The sequence below is a fragment of the Nestor notabilis genome, unplaced genomic scaffold, assembly GCF_000696875.1.
Source record: "Nestor notabilis isolate BGI_N333 unplaced genomic scaffold, ASM69687v1 scaffold557, whole genome shotgun sequence".
Taxonomy (NCBI): domain Eukaryota; kingdom Metazoa; phylum Chordata; class Aves; order Psittaciformes; family Psittacidae; genus Nestor; species Nestor notabilis.
Window position 1 is genome coordinate 62,748 of NW_009934878.1, and position 26,653 is coordinate 89,400.

The following is a 26,653-nucleotide window of genomic DNA, read 5'->3' on the forward strand; positions in this document are numbered from 1 at the left end:
AACTCGTGGAAATATTTTGATTAAAATTAGCCAATGGATGCAAACTCCTCATAAACTGTACAGTGTTAGTCTTAACTTGGTATACGCATATGGGTAGGCTTGACTTTAGCCATGACAGTATCCTGCATGCCACAGCTATCCTAAGTTCAGAACATGCTTATGCTTTTTGCAAGCCTGAGTGCTAAGGTATCTTAACAGAAAGGAGCTGTAATACTCAACAGGTACAACTATCTTCTGCTGGAGGGGTGAAAACAGCTCTTCTTTACTGACAGCATGGGCGTCATGCCACTATTACAGGCAGTAATGCGATGGAAAGAATCAGTATTCACTTTTAGGAGGAATATACCTCATCCACCTTAAAACTGAATAGTTGCAGTTGCAGCCAGCCAGCAAGTAATGAGCAGATTGCTTTTTTCCACATCTGGCATGGTACAAACCCAAAGATGCAAGGCTTGTCACAAACAAGACAGCTGGTATAGCCAAGAAGTCTAGATGTGATGACAACCTAAAGGGAAGGTCCTAGCTGCCCCAAAGATACACTCTGATGCAAAAAAGAGTTAACCAAAGATACAAGAACCAAGTCTAGAAAGTACATTTTGCTGTAGAAGATTGTCCAGATGGAGATACTTTTTTGTCTCTTTGGGAATGGTAGCAATATTCACTAAAGAAGACAGTTGTGTTGTTTAGGATACCTGGAAGATCCAGATGTAGCTCTTAGCAATTTCGGTCCCTGGTTTATTACACAGAAGTCTCACAGGCTCTAGCTGTAATCTAGGCTCAACAGTGCTTCCTTTCTGCTTCTTGTCACGTACAGGCAGAATTGAGGACAACAGGATTTCAACTAGATACTCTCTAAATGACATCAAAAGCAATTCATGAATATGAAAAAAAAAAAAGCCCAGTGTAAATAAATTACTTGTGTGAAAGCATTTCTAAACATAGCCTAAATAAAGGCAGAATAATTATGCTATAGAGCTGCAAAGAGTCCATAACATCAGGGTTCAACCTTCTGTATGAAAATTTTCTCTTGGGAGAGTCTGTTCCAGTCTGACAGAAGAGGGAGGAAAGACATACTTGCTTAAAAAGAGGTTTACACCAACACATCATTAGTGTAAACTTTATTCTCCTTACAGTAGAAACATACAAAGTACAAGCCAAAAGTAGTGTAACAATTTTACAGCAAAGCTTACCAGTAAAACGCAAAACTAACTTGTATCAAATTCTTAAAAAACTCTGCACTTTCTCAAACTTAACTTTGTTCAGCACATCGATTTGATTTATATATAATAAGGCATTAATTCTATAAGAATCATTTACTATATTCCAAAATCGCATGACCTAGGTGTAACACTCTATAGCCTGATACCATTTTTGTTCCTTTCCGATATTTACAGATTTAATCTACCTGCATTAACATGTAGCATAGAAGCACTAAGAACAAATACAAGCTTTGCCAATACTAGGTTCACATTGAAAAAGTGACATAAAGAGAAAAGCTCAACTGTGCATTGCAATAGCTTCGTTCTGCTGCAGCCATAAGTGGAGTTTAAGAATAGTTTCCCCTTCCCGCATTCTTCCTCACTTCCAGTAGTATTCTGGTCTTTCAAAAAAGATGGAGATCTGCTCTGAACCTGCAGAAAGTGGAAGTGGACCTCATTCCTATCAGCTCCCCAAAATTTATTTTCCTTCTCCTCCCCAGAACACAGTTCTTAAATGTCATTGGAGTTAAATCTATAAATGGCACAATTGAATTCATTCTAGCTACTATGTACAGAAATGGCTCAGGCAATTAAGTTAGTCCACCTTGTCATTAGTCAACAGGAAGTATAATTACTGTAGCTGTAAAGGAGGTATCTAGTGTTCCAGAATAAGTGAGTTTAATTATGGTGAGAGCTTCCTCAATTCTATTTACATAACAACTTCAGGCTCAATGTTAAATAGCAAGTCATCATTCCCTCTTCGAACTTCAAGTAGTAGAGGTGATTCATTCATCACAGCCTCTTGCAGGTCACTGGAAGTCATCAAAGGACGCCCATTGACTTTAACAATAATATCTCCATCTTGGATCCCTCCTCTGCAAAGGCAAGAAGAAAAAGGCGGTAAATATGCAGAGAAAAAGTACAAAGACTGTTCACCACCTCTTTGGCTGATGTGATAAATTTCTACTTATTTTAGTTTCCGAATTCCACTCTTCTGACTACTAAAGAATAATTGGTAGTACTCGCTAAATGCAAAATCTGGCTCGTGTTAGTTCATTGAGGATCTTCTAAAACAGCAAGAACTGTTTAGCTTTCTCTTTGTCTTCCACAAAATTATAGCAAAGGAGAAATAGAAAAGACTTTCAGCCATTATTCCTAAAATGAATGTTAGAAGTGTCTTATCCCAATTTTGTAGATGTGAGTAGAATCCTAGCACAAGCATTTTAATTTTTGTGGTTTTTTAACCCAGAGGCATAATTTTTAATTGTTTAAATACAATCAAGACTGGTATGAGAAAGTACTTGAATATAAATAGGAATATTACCTACCAGTATCTATTTGAAGATTTATTTATGGTGAAGAAAACAATGTGCTCTACATACCTATGAGAAGGTGAGTTTGGAACAACTTCATGTACATAAATTCCACTTCTGACATCAGGAAAATCAGCATTATTGTGTTTCAGTTCTTCCACCAAGCTAAGAGAAAAACAGATTTATATAGCATTTGATTTCTTTACAAAAACAGTAGCATTCAAAAATTCTTATTTATTTACAATTTTTTTGTGACCAAAAGTAAATGGCTTAACAGTTAATTGTTTGCCCCTTGTTCTTGTGATGAGAATGTAGGGGATCTGAATTTGGATTAAAACAAGTAGCATGGATTTTGAGAGTTAAAACTGTCAAAACCTGTGCAAAGCATGCTTTATTTAATGGTCTCAGGTATCTGCAAGAAACTGACTTCTACTATTTGCAGCAGTAGCACCAGGCCACTGTAGAAGAGCACAGGACAGCAGCACTCTCTGTCCTAGGTGCTGTACAGGGGGAAAAGACATTTCTGCCCCAAACAATTAGTGCTGGTGATGGGGAAGAAATTTTCTAGCTATTATGCTTCTTTTATTTTGCAAGTCATTTTTAATTTGTTTTTATGTAGAACAATATAGTTTTTGATAGCTTCAGTCATCAGATAGATCGGAACTTTGAGAGTTTTCCAAGGAAACTTCAGCTTCCTCAAGTTTTCTCAAGGAACTGTTTGTGCATCCCTTCCTGAAGAAAGAAGACAGGAACCAGCTACAAAATAGAGACTAAAAACATCCCCTCTTTACTCAGGAGATGACATCATTTTAGGTCTGTGTACAGTGTGGGTTAAAACACATTTCTAGAAAGAAAGGGTTTTAAATTAATGATGGATTACTCTGCTGCCCACCATGAAAATGTGGCATCCCTCAGATGGAAAGCAAGCCCAAACGGCTGCACACAGATTCACTTCACTTGATTTTGTACTGAGGAAGCTAACAAATGACTAAAGTAAACACATCAAGGAAAGTAGTTGTTTCCTGAAAGCAGGCCTGGAGATATATTACACTGCTTCATTAGATGTAGCAAAACCAGTCAATTCTCACATCGTGTTCACTTCACAATTATGCACAGAACCATTCTGAGTTTCTCTCCATCAGTAGTGGCTCGGTGATGTTAATGCCATTACCCTGATTCGTTCCAGCTGAGGATCTGACTCTTTGGGGAGGATTGCAAGAGTGTAACTCAATAAACAAAAATGGCTTTACTACAAGCCCAGCTGGAAATTGTATTGCTTAATTTTGCAGCCTACTGCCACATTGGAAACGTGCCTACTGCTGGGAAGGAACATAGACGTAGGAGCCCTCATTTGTTATCCCAGAGTATATCTGGGTAACAGCAAGACACAAAGCAATGCATGAGAGAAAAGAACAGCAAAGAAGTAGAGGAAGGTGTCCACATTCTAGCTTGGTTAACATGGAGTTCTACACTTTAACAACCACTCTCTTTCCAGTTAATGGTTAGGCACGAAGTCTCACATAATACAGCCCCCACTGGCTAAAACTGATAAAACTACCACCAAACCCTCAGTCAGTTAACCTGTCACTGGCACTCATGGCACCTGAAAGCAACAGCTTGTTTAAATGTCACCTAAAACCTAATATGACTCCAGGCATGCTTGTCAAGAACCAAAATCTTCCTTCCTAATTTCCCTAAGCTATCAAAAGAGCATCCACCATTATCAGTATTCAGAGAATTTCCAGGACCCAGAATATGTATTTCACCACTCATTAAAATGTTTGCAGACTTCATAGAAGCTAATGCACACTTCTGGATCCTCTGGAGATTTCGAATGACAACTGAATGAAGTTCTGAACAACTACTTGTATGCATCATCATAAAATTACCTTTCTGTAATACTTACGCAGGTGTTATTGTCAGCATTCTGATGCCAATGAAACGTTTCTTCCCATCTGAAAGTAACAGAGGATATTTATGAAACTTAGGCAAACACTGACAAAAATAACTACTTTGATGACCCAAAATACCTGTCAATTAAAACAGGATGTATCAGCTCTCAACAAAATTAAACAGAAACCATACACATCTACATTGAGGTAATTTTTTATTTTGGTTAGCCTTGGTGTACACAATGACAATTCTTCTCCCTGCAAGTGAGGGTAAGAGAGAAGCTCATTTACACTCTATAAGAGTTGTCCTTCAGGAAATTCAGGAAAATTTCTGTAATCTATTATCACATGACTTCAGTAAATGAAAAAATTCATGATGAACTACCATTTCACCTGAAATTGGTCAAGACAATTTAATCAGAAGTTGTTCTCATTAAAATGTAGAAATGGGATTTAAAGAAATTAAAGTTTCAACCAGGATAACCAAAAGACTCACGCTGATTCTAATGCAAATGTCTTGTTATTTCTACCCCAAAGAATGAAAAAGCAAGTTTAGAAAACAAAAAACAAACCCACCCCACATAAACCCAAACATAGACCTTTTTTCTCCTATGAAGTAAGCCTGAGAGAGTTGGGGTTGTTCAGCCTGGAGAAAAGAAGGCTTCACGAAAACCTTATTGCAGACTTTCAATACATAGAAGGGGCCTACAGTAAAGATGGGGACAAGCTTTTAGTAGGTCCTACTGCAATAGGAGGACAGGTAATGGTTTTAAACTAAAAGAGGGTAGATTCAGACTAGATTTAAGGAGAAATTCTTTACAATGAGGGTGGTGAAACAGTGGCATAGGTTGCCCAGGGAGGTGGTAGATGCCCCGTCCCCGGAAACATTCAAGGTCAGATTGGAAGTCTAGTGGAAGATGTCCCTGCTCATTGCAGGGGGGTTGGACTAGACGACCCTTAAAAGATCCCTTCCTACCCAAACTACTCTATGATTAGCCAGACCTACAGAATTTTAAATGGTGAAAAGTCACTCCTTTAGGGACAGCACATTTCTGTAGTGGCTTTTAGTAGTCATGATATTGCACATCTGTCTTAGGAAAAACACAGTTTGAGGACTTCCTGAAATGAGCGCTTCAGTAGTTAGCTATATCTGGTATGAAACAGTATTTCCCCTTACTTGTTCCAGTGTAACTACTTCACAATTTCTTTGAGCTTCTCCATGTTCTCATGTGAGGAAAAAGTTTGAAAAGAAGATGGTCTCCTTTAACTCTTGTTTTTTTCCAAGAAAAACAGTCCCAAGTAAAGGAATTAGTCCTGAATCTTACACATGTCCACTATTCCCATTAGCATCAGTGAAAATGTTGATGACTAAACATTGGATTTACTACACTACGAAGAACCTGACATCTTAACTGTCAGCCTTGCTTTTCCCTAGAACATTCTGGCTCTCCTCTATTTTAATGTGAAACTAATGAGATCAGAATCAGCTGAGTGTCATGAAGAAGTCCATTTGCTCAAAAGTCTCAAAAGCTTTGGGCATGGCTATGAACTAGTGCATCATAATGTTTCTCTACATGGCATAAATCTAAGTTTTCACTTTTTAAAAATACCCAAACATGAAAATTGTCCCACCTGAAAATACCCCCCTGCAATGTAGACAGTTCAAATTATGAAGTTGTCTTCATGAGACAGAGAGAGGACAGACCCAGTGGCTAATGATACATAAAAGAATAAGGATATGGGGGGAAAAATCCAGTAACCACAAACTTATTCACAACTAAAAGTCTCATTCTACCTTCATCTTTGGGCAGGTTGGGGTATTATTTCACTCCTGTTCAGGCATTAAAATTCAAAATGGCCTTCAGCCCTCTCTCCACAGTAAGTTTGCCATACTGCATATAGCAGTTCATAATACAACAGTACGAACGGGCTATTTGTAAAGTCAAACTAATACTTATGAGCTATGGATTATTTTAGCAGCAGGGTCTAGATTCCCCTCCTCCCACCCTCTAGCCATTTCATACATCAGAATACAGGCAAAAACCCTCCAGGCCCCTTGTTTAGCAAAAGTCCATTTTATCCAATTTAACATAAGTCAAACATCTTGCACAAACCCCAAACTTTTCATCAACAATGATTAGAGAGAAATATAGTTGGCCAGTTTATTAGAACTATCAGCAGCGTTCTTGCTGATAGTTCTAATGCACCAGCTGTAGTGTTTTATCACCCCCAAAGGATAGGCCTTTTGATGTTGGGGTTAAGTCACATTGGCAGAACAGTATGTGGCACCTGGAACTACCACTGCCATGTTACATCTGCTCTGTGAATAAAAAAGGTCTCAAAACCTGTCATTCTGGCAATTTGTGCAATCACAAGGCAGAAGAAAAAATTATTAGGAGAACTGGAATAAAGCGAGGTAATAAATCTAAGCAGCATGTCACCAGGGTGAAGCCCCAGTAGTAAAGAAGGTCAGTATGTTGGAACAATCAGGTTGAACAAACATGAAACCATTTTGGCTTAAAGCTGGAGCACAGAGCAGCAAAGAGAAACTCAAATCACATTTCATTTTTGAAAACACCATGCCAAATTAAACACTGATTCCAGTGGTACAAAGACAAGCAAACCAGCCTCAACCGTTAGCTTAAACTTGAATCTGTTTTGTGTTAACAGAAAGTCACAAGCAGCTGACCCCGAGTCTCTAGAAGCAGTTCTCTATTTATGGAGATTTCTGTTCCACAAGGAAAGCATTTGCTTTGGTGTTAAACTTTTCTGGTTTTTACTGAAACTTGTAACAGTAGAGATATTAAACAGAGAGAGAACACAGGCTGAAGGCACAAGTATTTATGACTTATAAAATGTGGCAAAAAGAAATAAGTCCAAATTAAGGGGTCAGGTACTCAAGACTCTTAGAGACATGAGTAACTGGCACATGAGTATCCCCATTGCAGTTGACTGCAGTGGGCCATGGTATCACCAAGATCTCCAAGGGAAGGAGCGAATCCTGCACTTTTTATTCAAGCAGCAAGCAAAACTCCTTCTCTGCTCGCTCCTTCTGCACTTAATTAATCTTGCAAATTACATGAGCAGTCCTGAAAACATTCAAGAAAGATATTCCACTGCCAAGAGAAACCATGAAAACAGCTCAAGTCTACAATGCTGTACTATATGCAGTGTATCTTCCATATAAACTGCACTGCTGAACTTAATCAGTAGTATGAATCTACACCCAGAAGCCTCCTAAGCAGCCTTCATGACTATTGGTATTAATTATCAGTAATAACCATACAAATACATAGGTAAGCATATAGTTTCAACACAATTAATAAAGCATTCTGGGGATGTAAATGAGGATTCATATAAATGACTTGCTGGAAGTGGTCAGTGCAGAACACCCCCACTTCTCCCTGCCCATCTGAAACCAGGTTTATTCACTTTTCTGTTAACATTACATGAGAGGTCGGGCTGACCCCTTAGGCTGGATCTTCTCTTTAGTATTTTGTCAAATTGATAACTTACTGTCTTCCATTCTAGAGGATACATATTTGAACACTTTCTAGCTTCGCTGTTCTGCTCAAGTCTAAACTAGGAATAGATGGCAGAGCCAAGACTGAAACTGAGGAATTCCTACTGGATACTAACAAAGACACAGAAGTAAAAAAATCAGTCAATGTTTAAGTATATAGATGACTTCCAGAGGTAATGACAGACCACAAAGATTGTTAAAACTGAGATATAGACGGTAACATTGTTAAAACTGAGATAAAGATGGAAACACTTAGCTTGATGCACCAGTTTAGGAATTCTTAATTCTAAAAGGTGGTTAACATCATTACTGATAAATCCAAAATTAGCAAAAGCTTTCAGGACATTCAACAGAAAAATATTTCTGTGCAGAGTGTGGTAAATCTTTGGTCAAAACTATATTAGCTATGATTATGTATTACCCAGGCATTAGGTAATATAGAATGTTTAGTTAATAATATATGTGCAAATTCTTCATTCAAATGCCATCCTCTCCTTTTTTCCTCCTCTCAGCTCCTGTAGTGCAGTGGATCATACATTCGCAGTTATATATAATGGATGGGACTTCCATATAAAACTGACAGTTCTCTGATCAACTGAGACCTAAAAGACTGAAGTCAAGCTTGTTAAGCAATGTTCACAGTATCTCCCATATGCCAGAGTGTATGTGGAAAGAGCCATTTCCTAAGGGAATTTTATCATCTTCAGGCAATATGACACTTAGAGCAAAATGCTAATACATTTAAACTTATTTCCATGACCTAATTGTACCATAAGGGCGGATCCCACTGAAACTACTGAAACATAATTGGAGCAAAAGAAAACACGATAAAAACATCCCAAGAATTCTGCTTCCATAAATTCCTTATGTCTAGAAATAATGCCTATACACCAAACCTGACAACTATTACTAAAGGCCTAAAGAATGCAAACTAATTCTCAAATATGGTGAAAATACCTCCTAGCAACATCTTGTCTATGTATCAAGGGCTTTAAACTGCTGTTCTTCAGCTCACAGCAAAAGTACAGGAGGTACTTCTGACAAGCAAAAACAAAATAAAATTTAAAAATACAAAAATGTTTTTTCTTAGGGTTCCATAGGTAAAGTTATCTCTAGGCCATCTAGCTGGGCTCAGTGGGTTCATCATTCCCTGAAGGCAAAGGTGCCGAAGGAGCAAGTGGTGGCACCTCCAGCCTTCAGTGAGTGTTCAACACTCGTTACCAGGAACCCACTGACAGATGGTGGGCTTTCTGCACAAGGCTTGCATTCATGCCTCTAGAGGCATACATGCCAAGAGAGCCATTGCTCCTCCCTGTTTTGAGATGAGCACTTTGGTTCTGAAGGGTAACAGTGATATAGAACTGCTTCTCTCAAAAGCCAAGAGTAACACGGGTGAGTAAATAGGTTTTTTGACTTGTTGGCTGAAAAGATATTATGCCAGCTACTTTGAAATGTACTTTTCAGCACATAATTAACAACTTTTTTTCATCAAGATCACCTCCAGCCCCAATCAACACGTGAAAACTATCTAATTTGGTGAATACAGCAGAACACAGATGAAGGGACCCCTCAGAATTGTGAGGGTCTCAAATATACAAGCAGATGTGTAACTTTAAAACCTAAGACTAAGGGAAGTCTCTGAAATAACAGCATCTGAGAGAACAGTGAGAGGACAATGGTGTTGGCATCAGCAACTGGATAAACTCAGAAGACAAGATTAATACCAGAAAGATTCAAGAGAAGCAGCAGCCAACAGTCATGATAAAAGACAAGTAGGGTGTGGACAGATAAACTGGCAAGCAAGAGAGAAAGGAAGGTTTGATCTGGCTGAAGCATTACTAGATCAGCTTTGGCTGTGCAGCATGTAGAATGACACCTAGTACAGTGCGACAGGTGCAAGGCAAGCATATAAGAAAGTCCAGGGTACTGCAGTTGTCAGTATATTTAGATTTACATGCTCTTGGGTACAGAGGACTTTCTTTTTTTCTGCCTCTCCCCCCTCCTCCCAATCTATTTCTTCAGGAATTGGTACACAGCTCTTCTTCCACCAGGGTCTGAAAGTGTATCACAATATCCAGTTATATAGACAGGCTGAGAAAATTGGGGTTATTCAGCCTGGAGAAGAGAAGGCTATGTGGAGACCTCATAGCAGCCTTCCAGTATCTGAAGGGGGCCTACAAGGATGCTGGGGAGGGACTCTTCATTAGGGACCGTAGACTGTAGTGGTAGGACAAGGGGTAATGGCTTCAAACTTAAACAGGGGAAGTTTACATTAGATATGAGGAAGAAGTTCTTTACAGTGAGGGTGGTGAGGCACTGGAATGGGTTGCCCAAGGAAGCTGTGAATGCTCCAACCCTGGTGGTGTTCAAAGCCAGGTTGGACAGAGCCTTGGGCAACATGGTTTAGTGCTCATGGCAGGGGGGTTGGAACTAGATGATCTTAAGGTCCTTTCCAACCCAAATCATTATATGATTCTATGATATAGCACTGACACAGATGACCATGGCAAAATAAAGATCATCCATTGATGATGTGCACACAACACGCTCCATCTGTGGACAACTGTTTTAAAAATTTCTTACCTCTTCCTCCACAGTACACCTTAATCTCCTTTTTGCTTGGACAATATGTGAAAGAGGAGGATAAGACTCCTTGAACAGGTCACCATGTGTTCTCAAGATCATTTGAGACTGTAATGGCTCATCTGTGTCCTCACTATCCTCAGAAGTTCTTTTTCTCAGATTTATGCAGATACTTTCTGGGAGTTTGAGTAATGAAATGTCTCTCCCACTTCCGTGAAGTTGTTACCTATTTCCAAGTCTGTGGTGTTCTATACTGTAAAATACTGCTGCTCCTTTCAGTAATAGGATCCCAGACCTGTGTTGTTTGGCACATTAATGACAGATCAGGACAATAATTGCAAAATGTCACTGTTTCTTGCAGACCTTACCTTTACTTTGTTTGTCATGTGACTCTGTGAGAAACTGAGTGATGCGGTCTGAAGGAATAGCAAAAGAAATCCCAGCTGTGACCTTCAAGGTGTTAATCCCAATCACTTCACCATCCTGTTGAGAGACAGCACCCTATTAATTCAGTTCCAAGGGACAGGGTTCATCTCACTGCCTAGCATTTCATGTTAAAAGCTGGTTTAAGAAATTTTAGTGTTGTAATCACTCCAGAAATAAACAGTTGTAAGGGAGGATCTGGGCTCTGATTCACAATCCCTTTCACATTTAACTGTGCTAGCCAGAGAGATTACAGTACAGTTTGTTCATCCAAGGTCCATCCCACCACTCGGCAACAGATTCCCTGCACTGAGCAGGCAGTGGAGTCACTGTAACCACTACAGCCATAATTCTCCAACCTGCAAAATCAGTACTGGTTTAAAGCAATCTATTTTAAAATCAGTAGTGCAGATTAACCAGGTCCCATCTTTGCTGTGCATCCCAGGTTTCATAGGAAGAACAAGTATGACTGTTCCTACCAGATACCATTTTTCTTACTGCTGTGTAAAATTTCCTCTGCTCTATGGGGAAATGTTTCCAATGGTGTATGAACCAAATCTGCATAGTTTGTATTGGCTTCAGTGTATCTGCCTACCATTAGCTTGAATGAATGAAAGCTGGTATGACCTACGAATCTTTTCAATATTCTCCAACTTACTCCAAACTAGCTCTTGAAACAAAACAGAAGAATCAAGTCATCTGGACTTACCAGATTAACCAGAGGTCCTCCAGAGTTGCCGTACTGTAAAAATGACATAAGGGAACAATAAATTGGTGCTTCACTGTAGGAAATGCAATTTTCACTTTACACTTTTTTTTTTTAATAAGTAAATGAAAAAGAGTAGGTTATTTCCTAGGCAGCACAGAAGGACCCAATATTAACCACAGATGATTACCCTACCAATTCACACCTCTTATGATTAGATTTTTTTTTCCTTTTCACAAACAGGCCTTAAGTTAGGAGCAGCAACTTACCACTCCAAATAGTTAGACCCTAAGTTTAAGAAGAAACCTTAATAGTTAAAACAAGTATTTCTATTCTTCTAAAGACCATCAGAACGATATACAGTTAAGTAGTTTTATGCATCACTTTGGTTTGTAACATGATCAGTCTCTCATCCTCTGGAATGAATGGAACACTGGAAAAGAACACAGTGCTTTACATATTTAATCACAGCATATTACTATGAGGTAGATACTACGTAAGGATTGATTTAGTAACCACAGGCATGCAGCCCTCTCTAGGGAGGGCATTTAGCAGCTCTGAGCAGCTCAAAGTTGCCTAATACCTAATGGCCTTCAACGGACACATCCAAGAGGACTACAGGAAATGAACTGGAGAAGTTCCTTGTCTCGAGTTTGTTTTTGAGTTTTCAAGTAGGTCTACTGAACAGCCAAAAGCAGCAACTTACCACTCAAAAGGAACAAAAGCTAGTGATGCATGAGAGCAACATGAACCATATAAACTGTTTATACTTAGATAGCACTGCGCAAACCTTATAAATTTTCAGAATAAAGCAGACGTTAAAGTTTTTAAAACAGCTTTAAAGTTTGAGTTTAAACAGAGATCAGTTTCTTACATTGTATCTGTTCAGTGAGCAGAGGCGACAGACTTGATTTTTATGTCTGACTGACACAAAAGAACACAGCTAGTGATTTTTCAGCCTTCCTTAGCATGTTATCTTTCCTTCACTTGTCCTCTGCTTGCACGATGTGATAATGAAAGAACTTTGTCACATGTAATATAGCTCCATTTAGGAGCTATGGCTCTGTTTTCTCCTGCCCCATGTTGCTGCTGTCCCAGCGTTTCTCAGAAGGCAGCTGCATGCACATTCCTGCAGGAAAGTCTTGGCCGAGCCACAGGAATGCTCTGAATAGACCAGCTCTCAAACTCCTCCCATTCTCAGGAGAAAACTAGTACATTAGCTAAGCACAAAGCATCTCTACACCAGGGACTATCTTCACATCTTGTGGTCTAAGATGGCAAAGCAATTCAAATATATTGTCATTTGCCTTACCTCCTTTTGCTGTCACTATTCACACAGACTCAGCTATCCTTTGTCTAAACTTGCTCATTAGCTTTTGAGGGCAGCGAATGCCTAAGTATACACAAGAAAAGAGTCTGATCTTGAGGAATGTGTATAGGCGTGAAGTCAAGAATCCCATGTTCTAATTCTGTCTCTGCCACAAATTCAGTGTGTGCTCCCAAGTAACTCATTTTGCAAAAGTTTTCCTGTTCTCCTTACACAACTGGAGAGAGTAATTTCAATTAACTGTCTTCAGAAGTTCAGCTCCTGGATCAGGTAGAAGCTTTTTGGAAAAGCTCACTTTCATGTCATACCTTAGCACCCTCTTTTTCTCCACACAACTTCTCTTGACAAGCCTGTGACAATAAACATTCGTGAAGCACTTCACACGTGTAAAACACTAAGTGTTATGACTTGTTACATCAAATTTGACATCGAGGTCCAGCAAATAAATCCTGAAAATATTTTCTTTTCAATGTGCAACAGACTTAAGCCATAAAATTTCAGGTCATTTTCTACCTCAGATATGCATGCAGTAGTCTTTTTAAAATCAGTACAAGTTATATGCACACTCAAGGACTTTACTTAAGCTCTCTGGATCTCTCCAAGCTGCTCTGAAGGGACATTATTGTTATGTATTTCTATATAACATGCAATGCTAGGACCCTCAAGTCCAAACTGTATCTCAAACTGTGTTATTTTACGTCTAGATTCTTACTTGGAGTATGTGATGTGCAATGGGAAAACAAGAACAACAGAAACACAGCCCTCTCCTGAAGTTCTTACTTGGGTCTCATGTTATTAACTGAAGCAGATATTATCAGACTACTCCATTTGATTCTAATGCATGAAGATGAAAGAAACTTTGGCTGTATTCTACAGCTTGCTTGGCCAGATCAGCTGAACAAGTAGAGAGAAATATGTTGATTTACAGCTGGTCTATAAAACCATGTGTTACTGCATGAGATCTAGAGAATAAGAAGGGTCTGTTATATGTAACATCTTCATAGACAACCTCAAAGAGGGTAGTTTTATTTATCAGACATTTCACAACACTAATGCCTGAATGCAACTTAGAGACACTGCATAGTCTTTTAGAAAAAGAAAAGCATATTACTGGTTTTAAACAAAGCTGCTTTTATTTAGTGGATTCATCTTTTAGAGCACACACTTCCCTGCTGAAGGTGGGGGTTTGAAGGTCCCAGGACTGTGAAACTAAGTTCCTTAGATACCTAGTACTTACATTGATAATAGCATCTGTCTGAACATAATCCATATCTGAGTCCCGCAGGCCAAGTTCTTTGCCATCTCGCTGAGCAGTGCTGACAATACCTGTTGTCACAGTGTTCTGTAAGGCAAACGGACTTCCAATCGCCACCACAAATTCTCCTGGCCTCAGATCAGCAGAGTGTCCCAGTAACAATACTGGTAGTTTTTTCTTAAATAAAAACAGAAAGAAAGAAATAAGCATTAGTTTATACCTGAAAATAATCTGATTGGAAATATCAAAAACTAGCAAGACGTTAGGAGCATCCATTACACTGACGAAAGACCCACTCACTACCATATAGCCAAAACTTATGCCATGTAAAATTAGTACACTGTCTTCAGAAACAAACTGCTAGCAACATTACCTGGCAATTTCATTCAGAAATAAAAAGCCAGCAAGATTCTGAAACAGATTTCCCTGTTTTCCAGCAGATTGTTCCCTCCTCCTCCTAGAAACATACAAACTAGCTGGCCATACTCTCTACGCTACATACCACCTTGAAGTTCATGTACTGGCATAAAGCTAGAAAGATTAGTCAAAATAGCCCAGGTTGTCAGGTAAAGAATCTGGGCACGTATTAACTGAGCTGCACTTTTTTACCTTAATTTTTAGCAGTTCCCAGCACAGAAGACAATGTCATTTCATTCTAAAATATGAAAAATTTGCAGGCCTGTATTTCAGTATGTTGTTTTCCCCAGATACATTTCCAAGGAATCCCTAAACACATATTCCAGCCAATCACTCTGTACTAAATGAAACTGAAATAGGATTCCCAAATTAATTCGTTAATCTGTTTATGCCACTCACCTTAGGGTGAATCTTTATTGTTGCAATGTCAGATTTCTTGTCAATATCTCTAATGGTTGCTTCATAGGTATCTCCATTCTGTAGCTGTACTTTCAATTGTTGTCTCCCTGATACAGCATTGGTGCTTGACACCACGTGCGCATTGGTCACAATTAAACCAGAATCAGACATAATAAAACCAGATCCACTGGAAAGTGGGACATTTCGCCCAAAGAGAGGGTGCCTGTACAAAAAGCAAGTAATTACAACTCATAAGGGAAGCATATCTTAGCAGATAACATTAGATACCATTTACCACCTTTCACCCTGAGAAATAACAATTCATTTGATGACCAATGTAGCAACCCTTACAAAATTAAGTTTAAAAAAAATGAGAGAGTTCTTTGCTGAAAACTGTGACTGCTTTTAGTCAGCCAGGAAGACAGAAAGATAGGAAACAAGGTTTTCAGACAACCTGAAAAGTCTTTTTCCTTTGTTTTCCAATTCTACCTTCATGCATTTCCTTGCAAAGAGGCTAGGTGACAAAAAGGGAAGGTGGAGAAGCCCATCTGATCCCACCGGCTGCTGCTTCTATATGGGAAGAAAATAATGACAGGAAACAGTAGGGCTGACAAATGGACTGATAGTCTAATGGGAAAAAGGGAAGAAGAAGGAACCTTGCAGCTGGACAAAGGAGTAAAGGAAGAGGTGATGTCTCATGGAATCATGAGGTCCAAGTGTACATTGGCAGGAAAAAGCATACCTGGAAACTGGAAGGACTGCGAATGTGAATGAAAAGAAATGAAGAACACTAACAATGGGTAAAACTTAGTGGGAAACAACATTTGCTGCAATACAGACAGTGGAAAGACTTTATAAACTGTTTAAAGTATGATGACTTTTCTCTGTGAACAACTGCTGCAATGACCTTAGATTTGTTAGATGAACAGAAAGAGCCTGGGCAGTAGAAGATGAGAAAAGGTCCACAAATTCTTCTTTCCTCTGAGATATGGTCCTTATTAGGAAATTGTTTGAAAGTTCTGGGCTATACAGCAGTAAAGAATTGGAGCCAATCCCAGGCAGAAGGCAGTACCACAATTAGCACCCAGCTGGCTGCTGAACAAACATTACTTATAGGGAAAAACAATCTTAACTACATATGCAAAGATATAAAACATCTTCAATGGTAGCACTCTCTCAAAAAAACAATCACTGTGCATAAAGATATGTCTCAGAAAACCTGACTATTTCCATTTTGAATGTTAAAAAAAGCCTATAAAAATTCTCCAAGTTCTTAAGTCTATGCAAAATTAGAGTACTTTAAGCAGAAAGGTATTCAGGTAATGGAGTACAAATAATATTTGCAGTAATTTGTTCTGACAGCAGGTTAGTTTGAGCACTCAGTGTTAAACCTGCCTCCCAGGTTGTTTTGAATACTCCATGTTAAACTTGCTGGCTCAGCTCCAGCTTCAGTACACTTTATATTGGTATGCTTTGGTCAGCAACTTTACTACATTTTTTTTCCTATCAGAAATCATTTCTGTGTTTAGACAGGTTACATCAGGTCAACATGATACCTCTTAATGTTCTCCCTGTCAAAATAAAATCACCTCTCATTGAAAGCAGAATAAGCACCAAGGACCTATGTTTTCCCACCCTACTTTCAGGACTTGATTTCTTTAAACTGAGATAATAAACATAATCCAAGAAGCAATACATTTTAGTGAAGGCTGAAGAGACCTTCAAAGATGACATGGACTTATTTTAGGGCACACAGTGCGTACTGGAAATACTGTAAGCCAAATAAAATAGACGTATTAAACAGGAACAAAACATGCAAATTCATGGTTCTCTGGATAAACTAGTCTGCTGTAATGTTTCAGAGTATTGTGTGAACTTCAAAAATTCAAATGAAAGTTACTACACTGGAAAGTCTTTTGTTAGGCGATGCAAGTAAAATACAAAGAATTGAAAAGGTTACCTGAGGAAAAGTTCAATGTGCACAACTGCAGGTGCAATCTTTTCCACCACATCTGCTATGAAGTTGAATTTGTATCTTGGGCTGCTGGACTGTAGGTGACCTATACTAGCAGAAAGAATTGGATATGTTAATAAGACAATACCCTTTTTTACCAAGTAGGTGAAATAAGTATGCTTTGAATTGGTCTGTTTCTCCTACTGGGACAGTTTCCAAACAGGTACTGCAAAAGGAATCAAAGTAACTAAGACTGTTCAAAATTTATCCAGCATTTTGCTTAATCCTGATAAAATTAAACATCAGCACCACTTGGCTATAAGTTGTTTGACCTCCTTCAAAGTCTAAAAGCCTTGTCTGGAGTGTTTTTCCCAGGTCAACTACTAATTATTACCTAAATTGCCTAGGGTCATAGGATAAGTGAGGTTGGAAGGGACCTCAGGAGGTCTCTAGTCCAATCTTCTGCTCAAAGGTGGGTCTGCTACAAAGGCACAGGAGGATACTCAAAGGGTCTGTCTAGTTGGGACTTGCAAAACTCCAAGGATGGAAACTCCAGAAACTCTCTGAGCAACCTATCCCACTGTTTCACTATCCTTGATGAAGCAAAAGGTTTTCTTCTATCTATCTTGAACCTCTCTTTTTGGCACTCATGTTTCAGCTAATGCCCATGGTGTCTCCTCCTCCACTGTAAGGAGCCTGGCTCCATCCTCCTGATAACTTCCTCACAAGTACAGGAATGCTGTTCTTAGGTCCTCCTGAAGCTTTCTTTGCTCCAGTTTCCTCAGCTTTTTCTCATAGAGATATGTCCACCCCCCCCCGCCCCCCAACCATCATTGTGACCTTCTGAACTCACTCCAGTTTTTCAGTGCCTTTGTTGTAATGAAGGTTCCAAAACTGGATGTAGTATTCTAGATGTGGTCTAACAAGTGCCAAGTAATACAGCTGCAGCATTTGGAACTGCATTTAGAACCCGAGTTCAGATTTTTTTTTAAAGAATGCACGTTAGAAACCTACTGTAAATGAAGACCTAAAAAGTATTTAAAATTCCCATTTAAGCTGTCACAGGCAGCTAGGCATAGCAATAAATTACTAAATACTAAGTGTTCTGATGAAAGCCAGTGCAGATGCACAGCATTTATGAATACTGAATATAATTCTGTGGAATGAAGATCTTACATCTGCAGGGAAAAAAGCCCACAGCATCTTGGCTTCTAATGTCACAACATCCTGGATTATAACATCACAATATCACAAAGTAATAGTACTGCTTGTGCTAGAATGTCATACTTTCTGCAATCCCTAGTACACGAGGACTTATCACCACATATGTTAAGCATATGCTAGGGGACATATCACCACACTGCAATAGCAATCTTTCACGTTCACAGCCTGATGCTTTAAAATTAAGTATGCGAGCTAGGGAAGGGAGTAAAAAAGTTGGAATCAGATATAGCAATAATATTTTTGGCTTTTTTCAAATCTGGTGAAACAGCAGACTTTAACCCAGGATATACAATTCTTTTCTCTGCCATTCATCGAGAGGGAGAAGCGCCAAGTTCTAATTTCTAAACAATATCAACTCTTCAGAAGTAATGCTTTATGCTATCATGATTTGCCCTAAGTTCAACTCATGCTAAAGGATGAATTTACTCCACACTAGGTCTTGAACACCAAGTCAACACCTGCTTTTAAGACTTGCCTATTACTAGATCACATAACATAGTAATGAGTCATCAGCTGCCCTTTACCCAAGTCTTCAAAAGGAAAATAGGTAGGAGACATCTCACAAAAGGAAAACATACATAGAAGAAGAGAGAGAAGTTTAAGAGAGTTGTCATGAATTTGGGAATTCTGGGTAGTTCTTAATTCAAAAACCATTTTCACCAATCCTTATCTACAGGTGTTTTACTGACCATTAAACTGCTTAACTAGTAAATTACTTGGGACAAATATAAAGATTACAGCATAACGATGTCCAACCTATTGACAGAAAAGATGTCTCTGACCTAGTCTTTGAATTAATTTGTAAGATAGTGGTTGACAGAAAACTAGTTGTTACAGTCTCCACAATCTCACAGAAAGCTTTCACAATAGTGTTAGAGGACCTGCAAAGTCAGAAAGTGAAAGGCCTTACATTACCACAGTATCCAAAATACCTGAAGCATAGACAGGAAAGAACCCAACACTGGTACCACGGAAGAAAGTATTGAAGAAACCAGATCAAGATAATTAGGCATTTCTCCATAGAAGTCTGTGAGTTCTTTTTCCTGTTACTTGGACATGGGATTTACATGCTTACATTAGCAAGCTAAATTTATATGGTATGGTATAAACAGAAGGAACAACATGGCAGGACCAGATTTGGTCTATTATTTTTATGTACATTCTCACACACTCTAACAGAATCTAAGCAATTGAATATGCTCATTTCGGTACTTAGTTTAAAAGAGACACCACAAGCAGGCATCACAGAGGACAGTCAAAGGTAAGCACAGTATATTTTTTATACTATTTACGGCTATTTATTTTGCTTATTGGGCCACTGAAGATTTATTTCACCTTCAGTTCACAAGCAGTATATCCTTTGAAGTCTACTAACATGACTGAATGCTTGCATACACAGCAGTGTTCACTGACAGGATGTAACATTATCACATTCATCTTAACAGAAATGACTATGGATCTATGGGTAGATTGGCTAGACCCTCAGCTGATGAACTAGCATAGAATTGGTGGGGGGGAAAGCATGGTGAATGCAGGTTTTTGGTTGGTGTAAATCAGCATAGCTCTGTGTGAGTCAGGGCAACGAAATCCCTTTGCATCTGCTGAGTGCTGTTCTGTCCATGCCACAGTGTTGCACATGGCCAAAAGCAGAGGAGGACGCCTGCCAAAGAACTCATGACTCTTGACTAGCCACCATGGAAACATCATGGGTGGCAGTGGCTTTCCAGGTAAGATTTGGGGTAGGCAGAGAGAAAAATGTCTGGAAGAGGTAGCAGATGAATGTAAACATGGAAAGAGCTGAAGAAAATAAAATGCAGCAATACAGAGAGGAGACTGTACAACCAAAGCAAAGCTTGTCTTCTTTCCATAGCATAGTGAAGGCATTTCTCAGTGTGAGCAGAAGTCCAGAACCTCTTTGTTGGGGTCAGAAGACAAGAATACTCAAACCTGAAGGTGAATCCAAATCTGCACTATATATTAAAGGGAAATCTCAAACAAAGGAGGATCAAGAATAACAGACATGTAGACTTTTTAAGAAAGGTGTAGCTGAAGATCTCCTGGCCTCACTAGAGATGAGCTGGTTTTATTATTGTCTGTGGAGGGACTAAATACTGGTGATCACTGACTTACAAAGTTGAGATGCCTTCATAGAAACTGATCTCTCTTGAATAATTTTCTGCACGCTGGGATTGATGAGAACCTTCAAACATATTAAATGACATGCCAGGAACTCAAACTATGGATTTGATTTGATCTAATGGAAAACTAACATTTACTCTCTCACACAGAATCATAGAATGGTTTGGGTTGGAAAGGACCTTCAAATCATCAGTTCCAACCCCCTGCCATGAGCAGAAACACCTCACACTAGACCATGTTGCCCAAGGCTCTGTCCAACCTGGCCTTGAACACCGCCAGGGATGGAGCATTTACCACCTCTGGGCAACCTGTTCCAGCGCCTCACCACCCTCACAGTAAAGAACTCCTTCCTTATGTCTAACCTGAACTCCCCCTGTTTTAGTTTGAGCCCATTAACCCTTGTCCTATCGCTACAGTCCCTGATGAAGAGTCCCTCCCCAGCAACCTTGTAGGCCCCCTTCTGTATCGAAAGGCTGCTATGAGGTCTCCACACAGCTTCTCTTCTCCAGGCTGAACAGCCCTATTTAAGGGAACTGAAATCTTGGTTATTATTAATAACATTTTAGTGCATATTTATTAATTTTTTTTTGGTTTTCACCAGAAGTTCACAATATACTGTAAAAGGAAGAAACTGCAGCCTGAGAAACTGAAGAAGGAACGGACATCCAACATTGTTAAGTTATACAAGATCACCCTGGAAACAAGCATTGTAACTGTAGTAGGATAATCAGGGCTTTTTGTCAGACCTTCAATCTATACTTTAATTTGTATTAGTTGGTACACACTAGCTGCTGCTACTATTGTTACCAAAACATAAAATTGAACATGTGTCTTTTCCCCCCACCCAAAACTCCTGCTATCTTGCAGTTTCACGCAGCTCTCAGACCTCTGCTGGACTGTGTATGTAAAAGCTCTGTGTTTACAGCAGCTTTGTGTATTTTGACCTACTGACCGTCTGAGATTTGCCACATATTTTTTCAAAGGTCTCTCAATAACATGCATTATTTTCCATGTTATTACTGCATGTTCAAAATCATCTCACACTAATCAAAGCTAATTTATCTTGGCAAAACGCCATAATTTAATCCAATTATCTATCTGTTGTATAAACAAAGTATCAAAGGTGTTGCAACTAGATTGTTCTTGAAATAAAAACAAATTTATACTATATGAGTCTTTAGCTGTCTACACAATTTCTTAATCAAAAGAACTAGATTTTTCCTATCTGCTCCATAGCCACAAATCAACCAAATTTTCAGCAGATCTGAACTCCTATCCTATCATTTCAGTTAAGTGATTAGATCTTCAGAAGCTCTACAGCTCCTCTCACAGAACACTCAAAATCCAAATCTGGACGTAAGTGCATAAACTGGAGTTAAAGATGTTCCGCCCGTTTCATAAAATATGATCTTACATTTCCAATTCTATGGGCTCCAACTACATTGGACTCAGATGGCTAAAGCTAAGTGCCTGTCAGATAGGAGTATCCTTACTACCAGCTTAAGACTCTTCCTGAATAGTAGTGTTATCTACAGGCTATGAGTTCATTTAACAGCATTTTATTTACTTTCTTGCAGAGCCAATGGACTCACCCCAATCTCATTAACACTACTGTAAATCAGGAACAACTCCAGACTTGCAGAGTTAACCTAGTATGAAAATAACTGCAAAAAAAAATCAGTAGAAACAATCGTCATAATCCCACTGAAGACAATAAAGCTAGATCAATTTGTATTTGCAAAAGACTGAATGTTTCTGAGTATTTGCCAACTTACACCCTGAAGAATTAAATCAAATCACATTCAGTGCTTTCTTAAGGACAATACATTGTATTAAAATCCACAATTTTATATTCATTAAGAATTTGTGAGCCTGGGAAACTCATTCTTTCAAGGCTGATCCCTTGTCCCCTTGTAAACCCAGCTTCAGAAAAGATCTGTGTGTTCAGCAAAATTATTATGTCTAAGGGAGGACTGCAACCTGGCAGATCTGATCACCAGGGATAAACACTGTCCCTACTGTGCTTTCATGGAAAGAAATGAAAGACAAATAAAAGATTATAATATCTCTCCTTAAAAAACAGAAACATCTGCTGGAAACATAGGTTCATGGGCAGCTTTTCTGATGAATTCAGCATTAAGATCAAGTTGCATAGCTGTGCACTGACCATAAAGCCTTGGTGAGTTTAGTGCCACATTATGGTTCAGGCAACTTGTTTGTACAATGGATGTCTACCCTGCACAGATGAAAACAATTTGGTGAACCAACACCAAAGTGGCTTTCTTGTGCAGTGCACCAATCACAATGGCCAGAGACAAGCCTTCCAGGCACCTCACCGCCTCGCTGACTTCAGATGCTTGTTATTCCTCCTTCCCAAGTGACTCTCATAAGGAAATGCAACGAGAACATCTTTCGTGTTAGCAATCCTGTACAAAACAGTGAAGTGCTATACTCTGAATTATATACTAAACACTGTACAACATTCATCCTCACCTGAAGGAATGCAAAACAAACTCAGACATGAGGAAAACAATCAGCAAAGGAGTGTGACTGGAGTTTGTGTATTTAGTCAATACCTTGCAGTGCATTTCCCTAAATACAGCTGGAGGCAGCTGTAAGGCTTTGATGGACAATAATTCCAGTTTAAGACTTCAGTATCTCTTACTGGGCCAATTTCTCAGAAATGCAAGTAATAATATCCTGAGTTGTTCCTCTGTATCTTCAAGGTTAGGTACAGGAACACTCCAAACACCCCACATAGAAATGTGTGCAACAACTCTACTCATGCATTAACCATATTTCAAACATTTATTTTAGAGACCTTAACTTTTAGGCTCATCTCTTGCAAGTATTTGACTGACACGGGTGAGGCTTTACATCATGACCACTTTCTGAAAGTGTCTTCAGTTAAACAGTGCAGAGGACACACATTCTCAGGCAGAACCCTGCAAAGGATTAAAGCCAATGTACTTGTTTTCTGGAACTTCTTTCCTCAAAGGTTGTCTAATCAATCTTTTAGGTTCCCTTGTTGCCCTGACAAATAGCACCCTTACTTTTAAAAAAATTAAAGTTTTTTTCCTTTTAAATCCTAGGTGAGAAAATACAAATCTTTTAACATCTGAACTGTCTTCACAGAAACCTTTATCAAAATAACACTGCAGGAAATTATTAACTGTACTAAGAAAAGTTGTACTGAAGAGATCATAAACAGCCCTTTGTGCAACAAAAGGTCTGACATAAATTGGCCATAGATCACAGGTGACAGTGTGAATCTGTTGAGTGAGGACACTTTAATGGATCTGCGTGTGGCACTGTTATATTTGTTATAGTGAGAAACAGAGCTCTGTAAGAACTGGTCTTCGATGACAGAGGTTGTCTTGCATAAATGTTTATGCTGTTAGACACACACTAGCCACTAATAGCTTCTTTCTCACAGTAGCTGACAGAAGGCAGGAAAAAGCCAGTTGCTTCAGAAAATCACCATAGATCAAAGTATTTAGTGTTGAAGAGGAAAGTGTTTGCAGCATACAGTTTGAATGTGCCTAAGACTTCTGCAGGCTGTTCTATGAGTACCTCAGAGAAGTCCTTGGGTCTGCTCAGATGCATACGGCTAACTGTATGAATAACAGCTTTCAGGGCATAGAGATATTGAAGAACATCAATGCCAGAGTTCCTGTATCTCCATGCAGTACACGCCCCCTTTAGTACAGTGTACCTAGAGCCTGCAATTTGGGATGGTGTTCTTCAAGCTAATCCAGGACTTCAACAAGGAAAAAAACATTTTAAATTCTATCAGTTTTGGAATTATCACTCAGTCATCCTGGGCACCTCTTTCCTCCCTTTCTGCATCCTTTATTACTCCTTTTTCATGCATCTTCATCCACCAGTCTTCTGTCACTAGGAAAACACAGCTAAATTTTCTCAGCCTATTTTGTTTTATCACAGCCAGAATCTAACTTAGCATCAAACTAAGCAACTGGAAGTAGACAGGAGCAGACATTTCAAAAGCTGCTCCTCAGATGTCATTGCATGTTCGTTCTGAAAATGGCCTAAGTCACACTGTGTAAGGCTACAGTTATCTCAGATTGTTTAATGTAGGTATGGTTAAGTAAAACTGGCTTTGCTTTGTAACTAGCTTAGCCCTTCAAACTCTTGAGTCATCTGAGGCCAGATTTCTTTCAAGAACAGGGAAGAGAGAAACTTGACAGTAATTTTAAACTGTCGACTTTCTTCTAAACCTCTCATTACAGCCATTGCATGTTATTGTTTAAAAAAAATAAAAATACCGTAAGTGATTTCTATTCCTGGCTCAACCACCAACTCAGTCTGACCTTGGGCAAGACACTTGGTTTCTCTGAGCTTCAGTTTGTGCAGCTGTAGAATTGAATACAAAAATTAAACTTAACAGAGAACCAGAAGCTGAGGTTTTCTGGGATGAAAAATAAAGCCAAAATAAAGCGAACACTAACAGAGTTGCTTGAAAAAAAAAGTTACCTCTACATCAGAGCTCCAAATTCCTAAGCCTATTAACTGTAGATTCAGGAGGATTCCTTAAATAAAATGTCATATATACCAAACCCCAAGCACTCAGTAAGCCCTTAGATGCAGCCTAGCTCACTCATTTTGGTTAAACATTCTGATTATTTCACGTGGATCAGTTCCAACCAAGTATTACATGTATTAAAGCTAATGGCTGCTGATGTGAAAAGGAACAGACAAACAGCAATTTATAGCTACAAAATACTTGAGAGACTGATCACTGCAGGTCCAGGCCAGCATTCGAAGCAATCCTTGGCTCTGACAAGATACTCATAAAGTAACTCTAGGAATACCATCTGACCTCCTCCCTCTCTGCACCACAGTTTACCTTCTCTCAAGACTGTGATATACGAAAGGTATCCTAATTCACAGAAAGGCTACAACTCTGACCCTCCCAATAATTTTGGCAAGTTTGCTGTCTATGAATGAACAGGATGATTATGGGTTCACCTGACATAATGGTAACACTAATGCATAATTTAAAACTCCATTAGGCATATGACTTTTCTTTCCAGGAACACTATGAGAAAGATAGCAGAAGGAAACCCTTAAAATACCAGTAAGTATGTGAAAAGACATTAGCAGCAGCATTAACACTTCCATAAAGTGAGCTACTTTAATACTAAAAAAAACAAATCATAAAATTACCAAGTGATTACTAAACTTTCTGAATTTAAACCATCAAGCCTAAAGTTGCCATAGCATATCACAATATCTGACCAAAGGTCTTAGTACGTTACTGCAGACTGTTCAATCTGTTGAGTATCAGTATTTTAAACTCTAAAGGATGTTCGCAGTCTTTTATTCCCACTTTATTCTCTACAAGACCACAAAACTTCTTACGAAAAGAAAACAAAACAGGCAAAAGACTATGTTTCAGGTGGTTTAGATACTACTTTGTGCTTTTTCTGCCTTGTTTGACTTTAAGAGGCATTTTCTGCCTAGAGGTACCTAGCAGGTGAATACAACTAACCTCCCATACACCACCAGAGAAGGCTCCAAAGCACAAGTGTTCCCAAGTCCCTGCTCTGCTTTGTGTGAGCCATGGTGTGATGGATCTGCTGTGAAGCCTGCAAGGGGGATGCCACAAAATGCCTCAGCAGTGAGTGCCAGCATCATGAAACAAACATGGTGCTGGCAGGTACCACTGTACTGCTGCCCTGCCAGCACATCCTGCCTTGAGAAGTGGTCACGGTCAAGGATGTAACCGTTGCCCTGGCAGCCTAATGCCCTCCACTGGACTCCCATCCATGCTGTCAAGCACATTCACCTCCTGCTCCTGGGAGCACTGCAGTAGTGACACGCACAATGCCAAGGCATCCACAGGCATGCTACTGAGAGGAAACTTTCCCAAACCTCTAGCCCACACTAAGGATCAACAAGGAAGATATTTGCCATTCAGGAAGGACCCAAGTACCCCTTCCCCACACCACAGCAATGCTGACAGCCACGCAGGATGCCTTGACCCTAAAGCTACCCAGTCTTCCCAAGTCATTGAAAACCGGGATTTACCGAGCTGTCCACCCTCTGCCCTCCGCCCCACGGGCAGGCCCCACCATGCTCCTACCCGATTCACAGGCTCCCTTCTGGACCTGGACGACAGCGGGCAGGCCGTGCTGCAGCGCCTTGCGGCTCACCGCCTTCAGCTGGCAGATGTTGTCGTAGGTCCGGCCGTCGCTACCGCACACCTGGGCGCTGAGCCTGCACTGGCAGACGCCCTTGGCGAAGCGCTTGCCCATGGGGTAGCGGCAGTCGAGGCT

General features: G+C 39.5%; 1 protein-coding gene across 1 annotated transcript; it reads right to left on the reverse strand.

The window, feature by feature from the left end:
• Positions 1-1,093: 1,093 nt before the first annotated feature.
• HTRA3 (HtrA serine peptidase 3) lies at positions 1,094-26,647 on the reverse strand. The gene is made up of 9 exons (XM_010017540.1): positions 26,461-26,647; positions 16,998-17,097; positions 15,038-15,260; positions 14,204-14,398; positions 11,643-11,675; positions 10,879-10,993; positions 4,419-4,467; positions 2,582-2,677; positions 1,094-2,074 (listed from the first exon to the last, which is right to left on the reverse strand). Exons 1-9 carry the CDS (start codon positions 26,630-26,632, stop codon positions 1,909-1,911), a joined length of 1,149 nt encoding a protein of 382 aa, XP_010015842.1. The 5' UTR covers positions 26,633-26,647; the 3' UTR covers positions 1,094-1,908.
• Positions 26,648-26,653: the final 6 nt, after the last annotated feature.

Bases quoted from the DNA above. Each gene is read 5' to 3' on its own strand.
- HTRA3 (XM_010017540.1), bottom strand. From the start codon at position 26,632: ATGGGCAAGCGCTTCGCCAAGGGCGTCTGCCAGTGCAGGCTCAGCGCC. The intron at 17,098-26,460 runs GTAGGAGCATGG...CTGCTAGTATAG, and splicing joins GAAGGGAGCCTGTGAATCGG to GTCACCTACAGTCCAGCAGC. The intron at 2,075-2,581 runs GTATGTAGAGCA...TTGCCTTTGCAG, and splicing joins CCAAACTCACCTTCTCATAG to AGGAGGGATCCAAGATGGAG.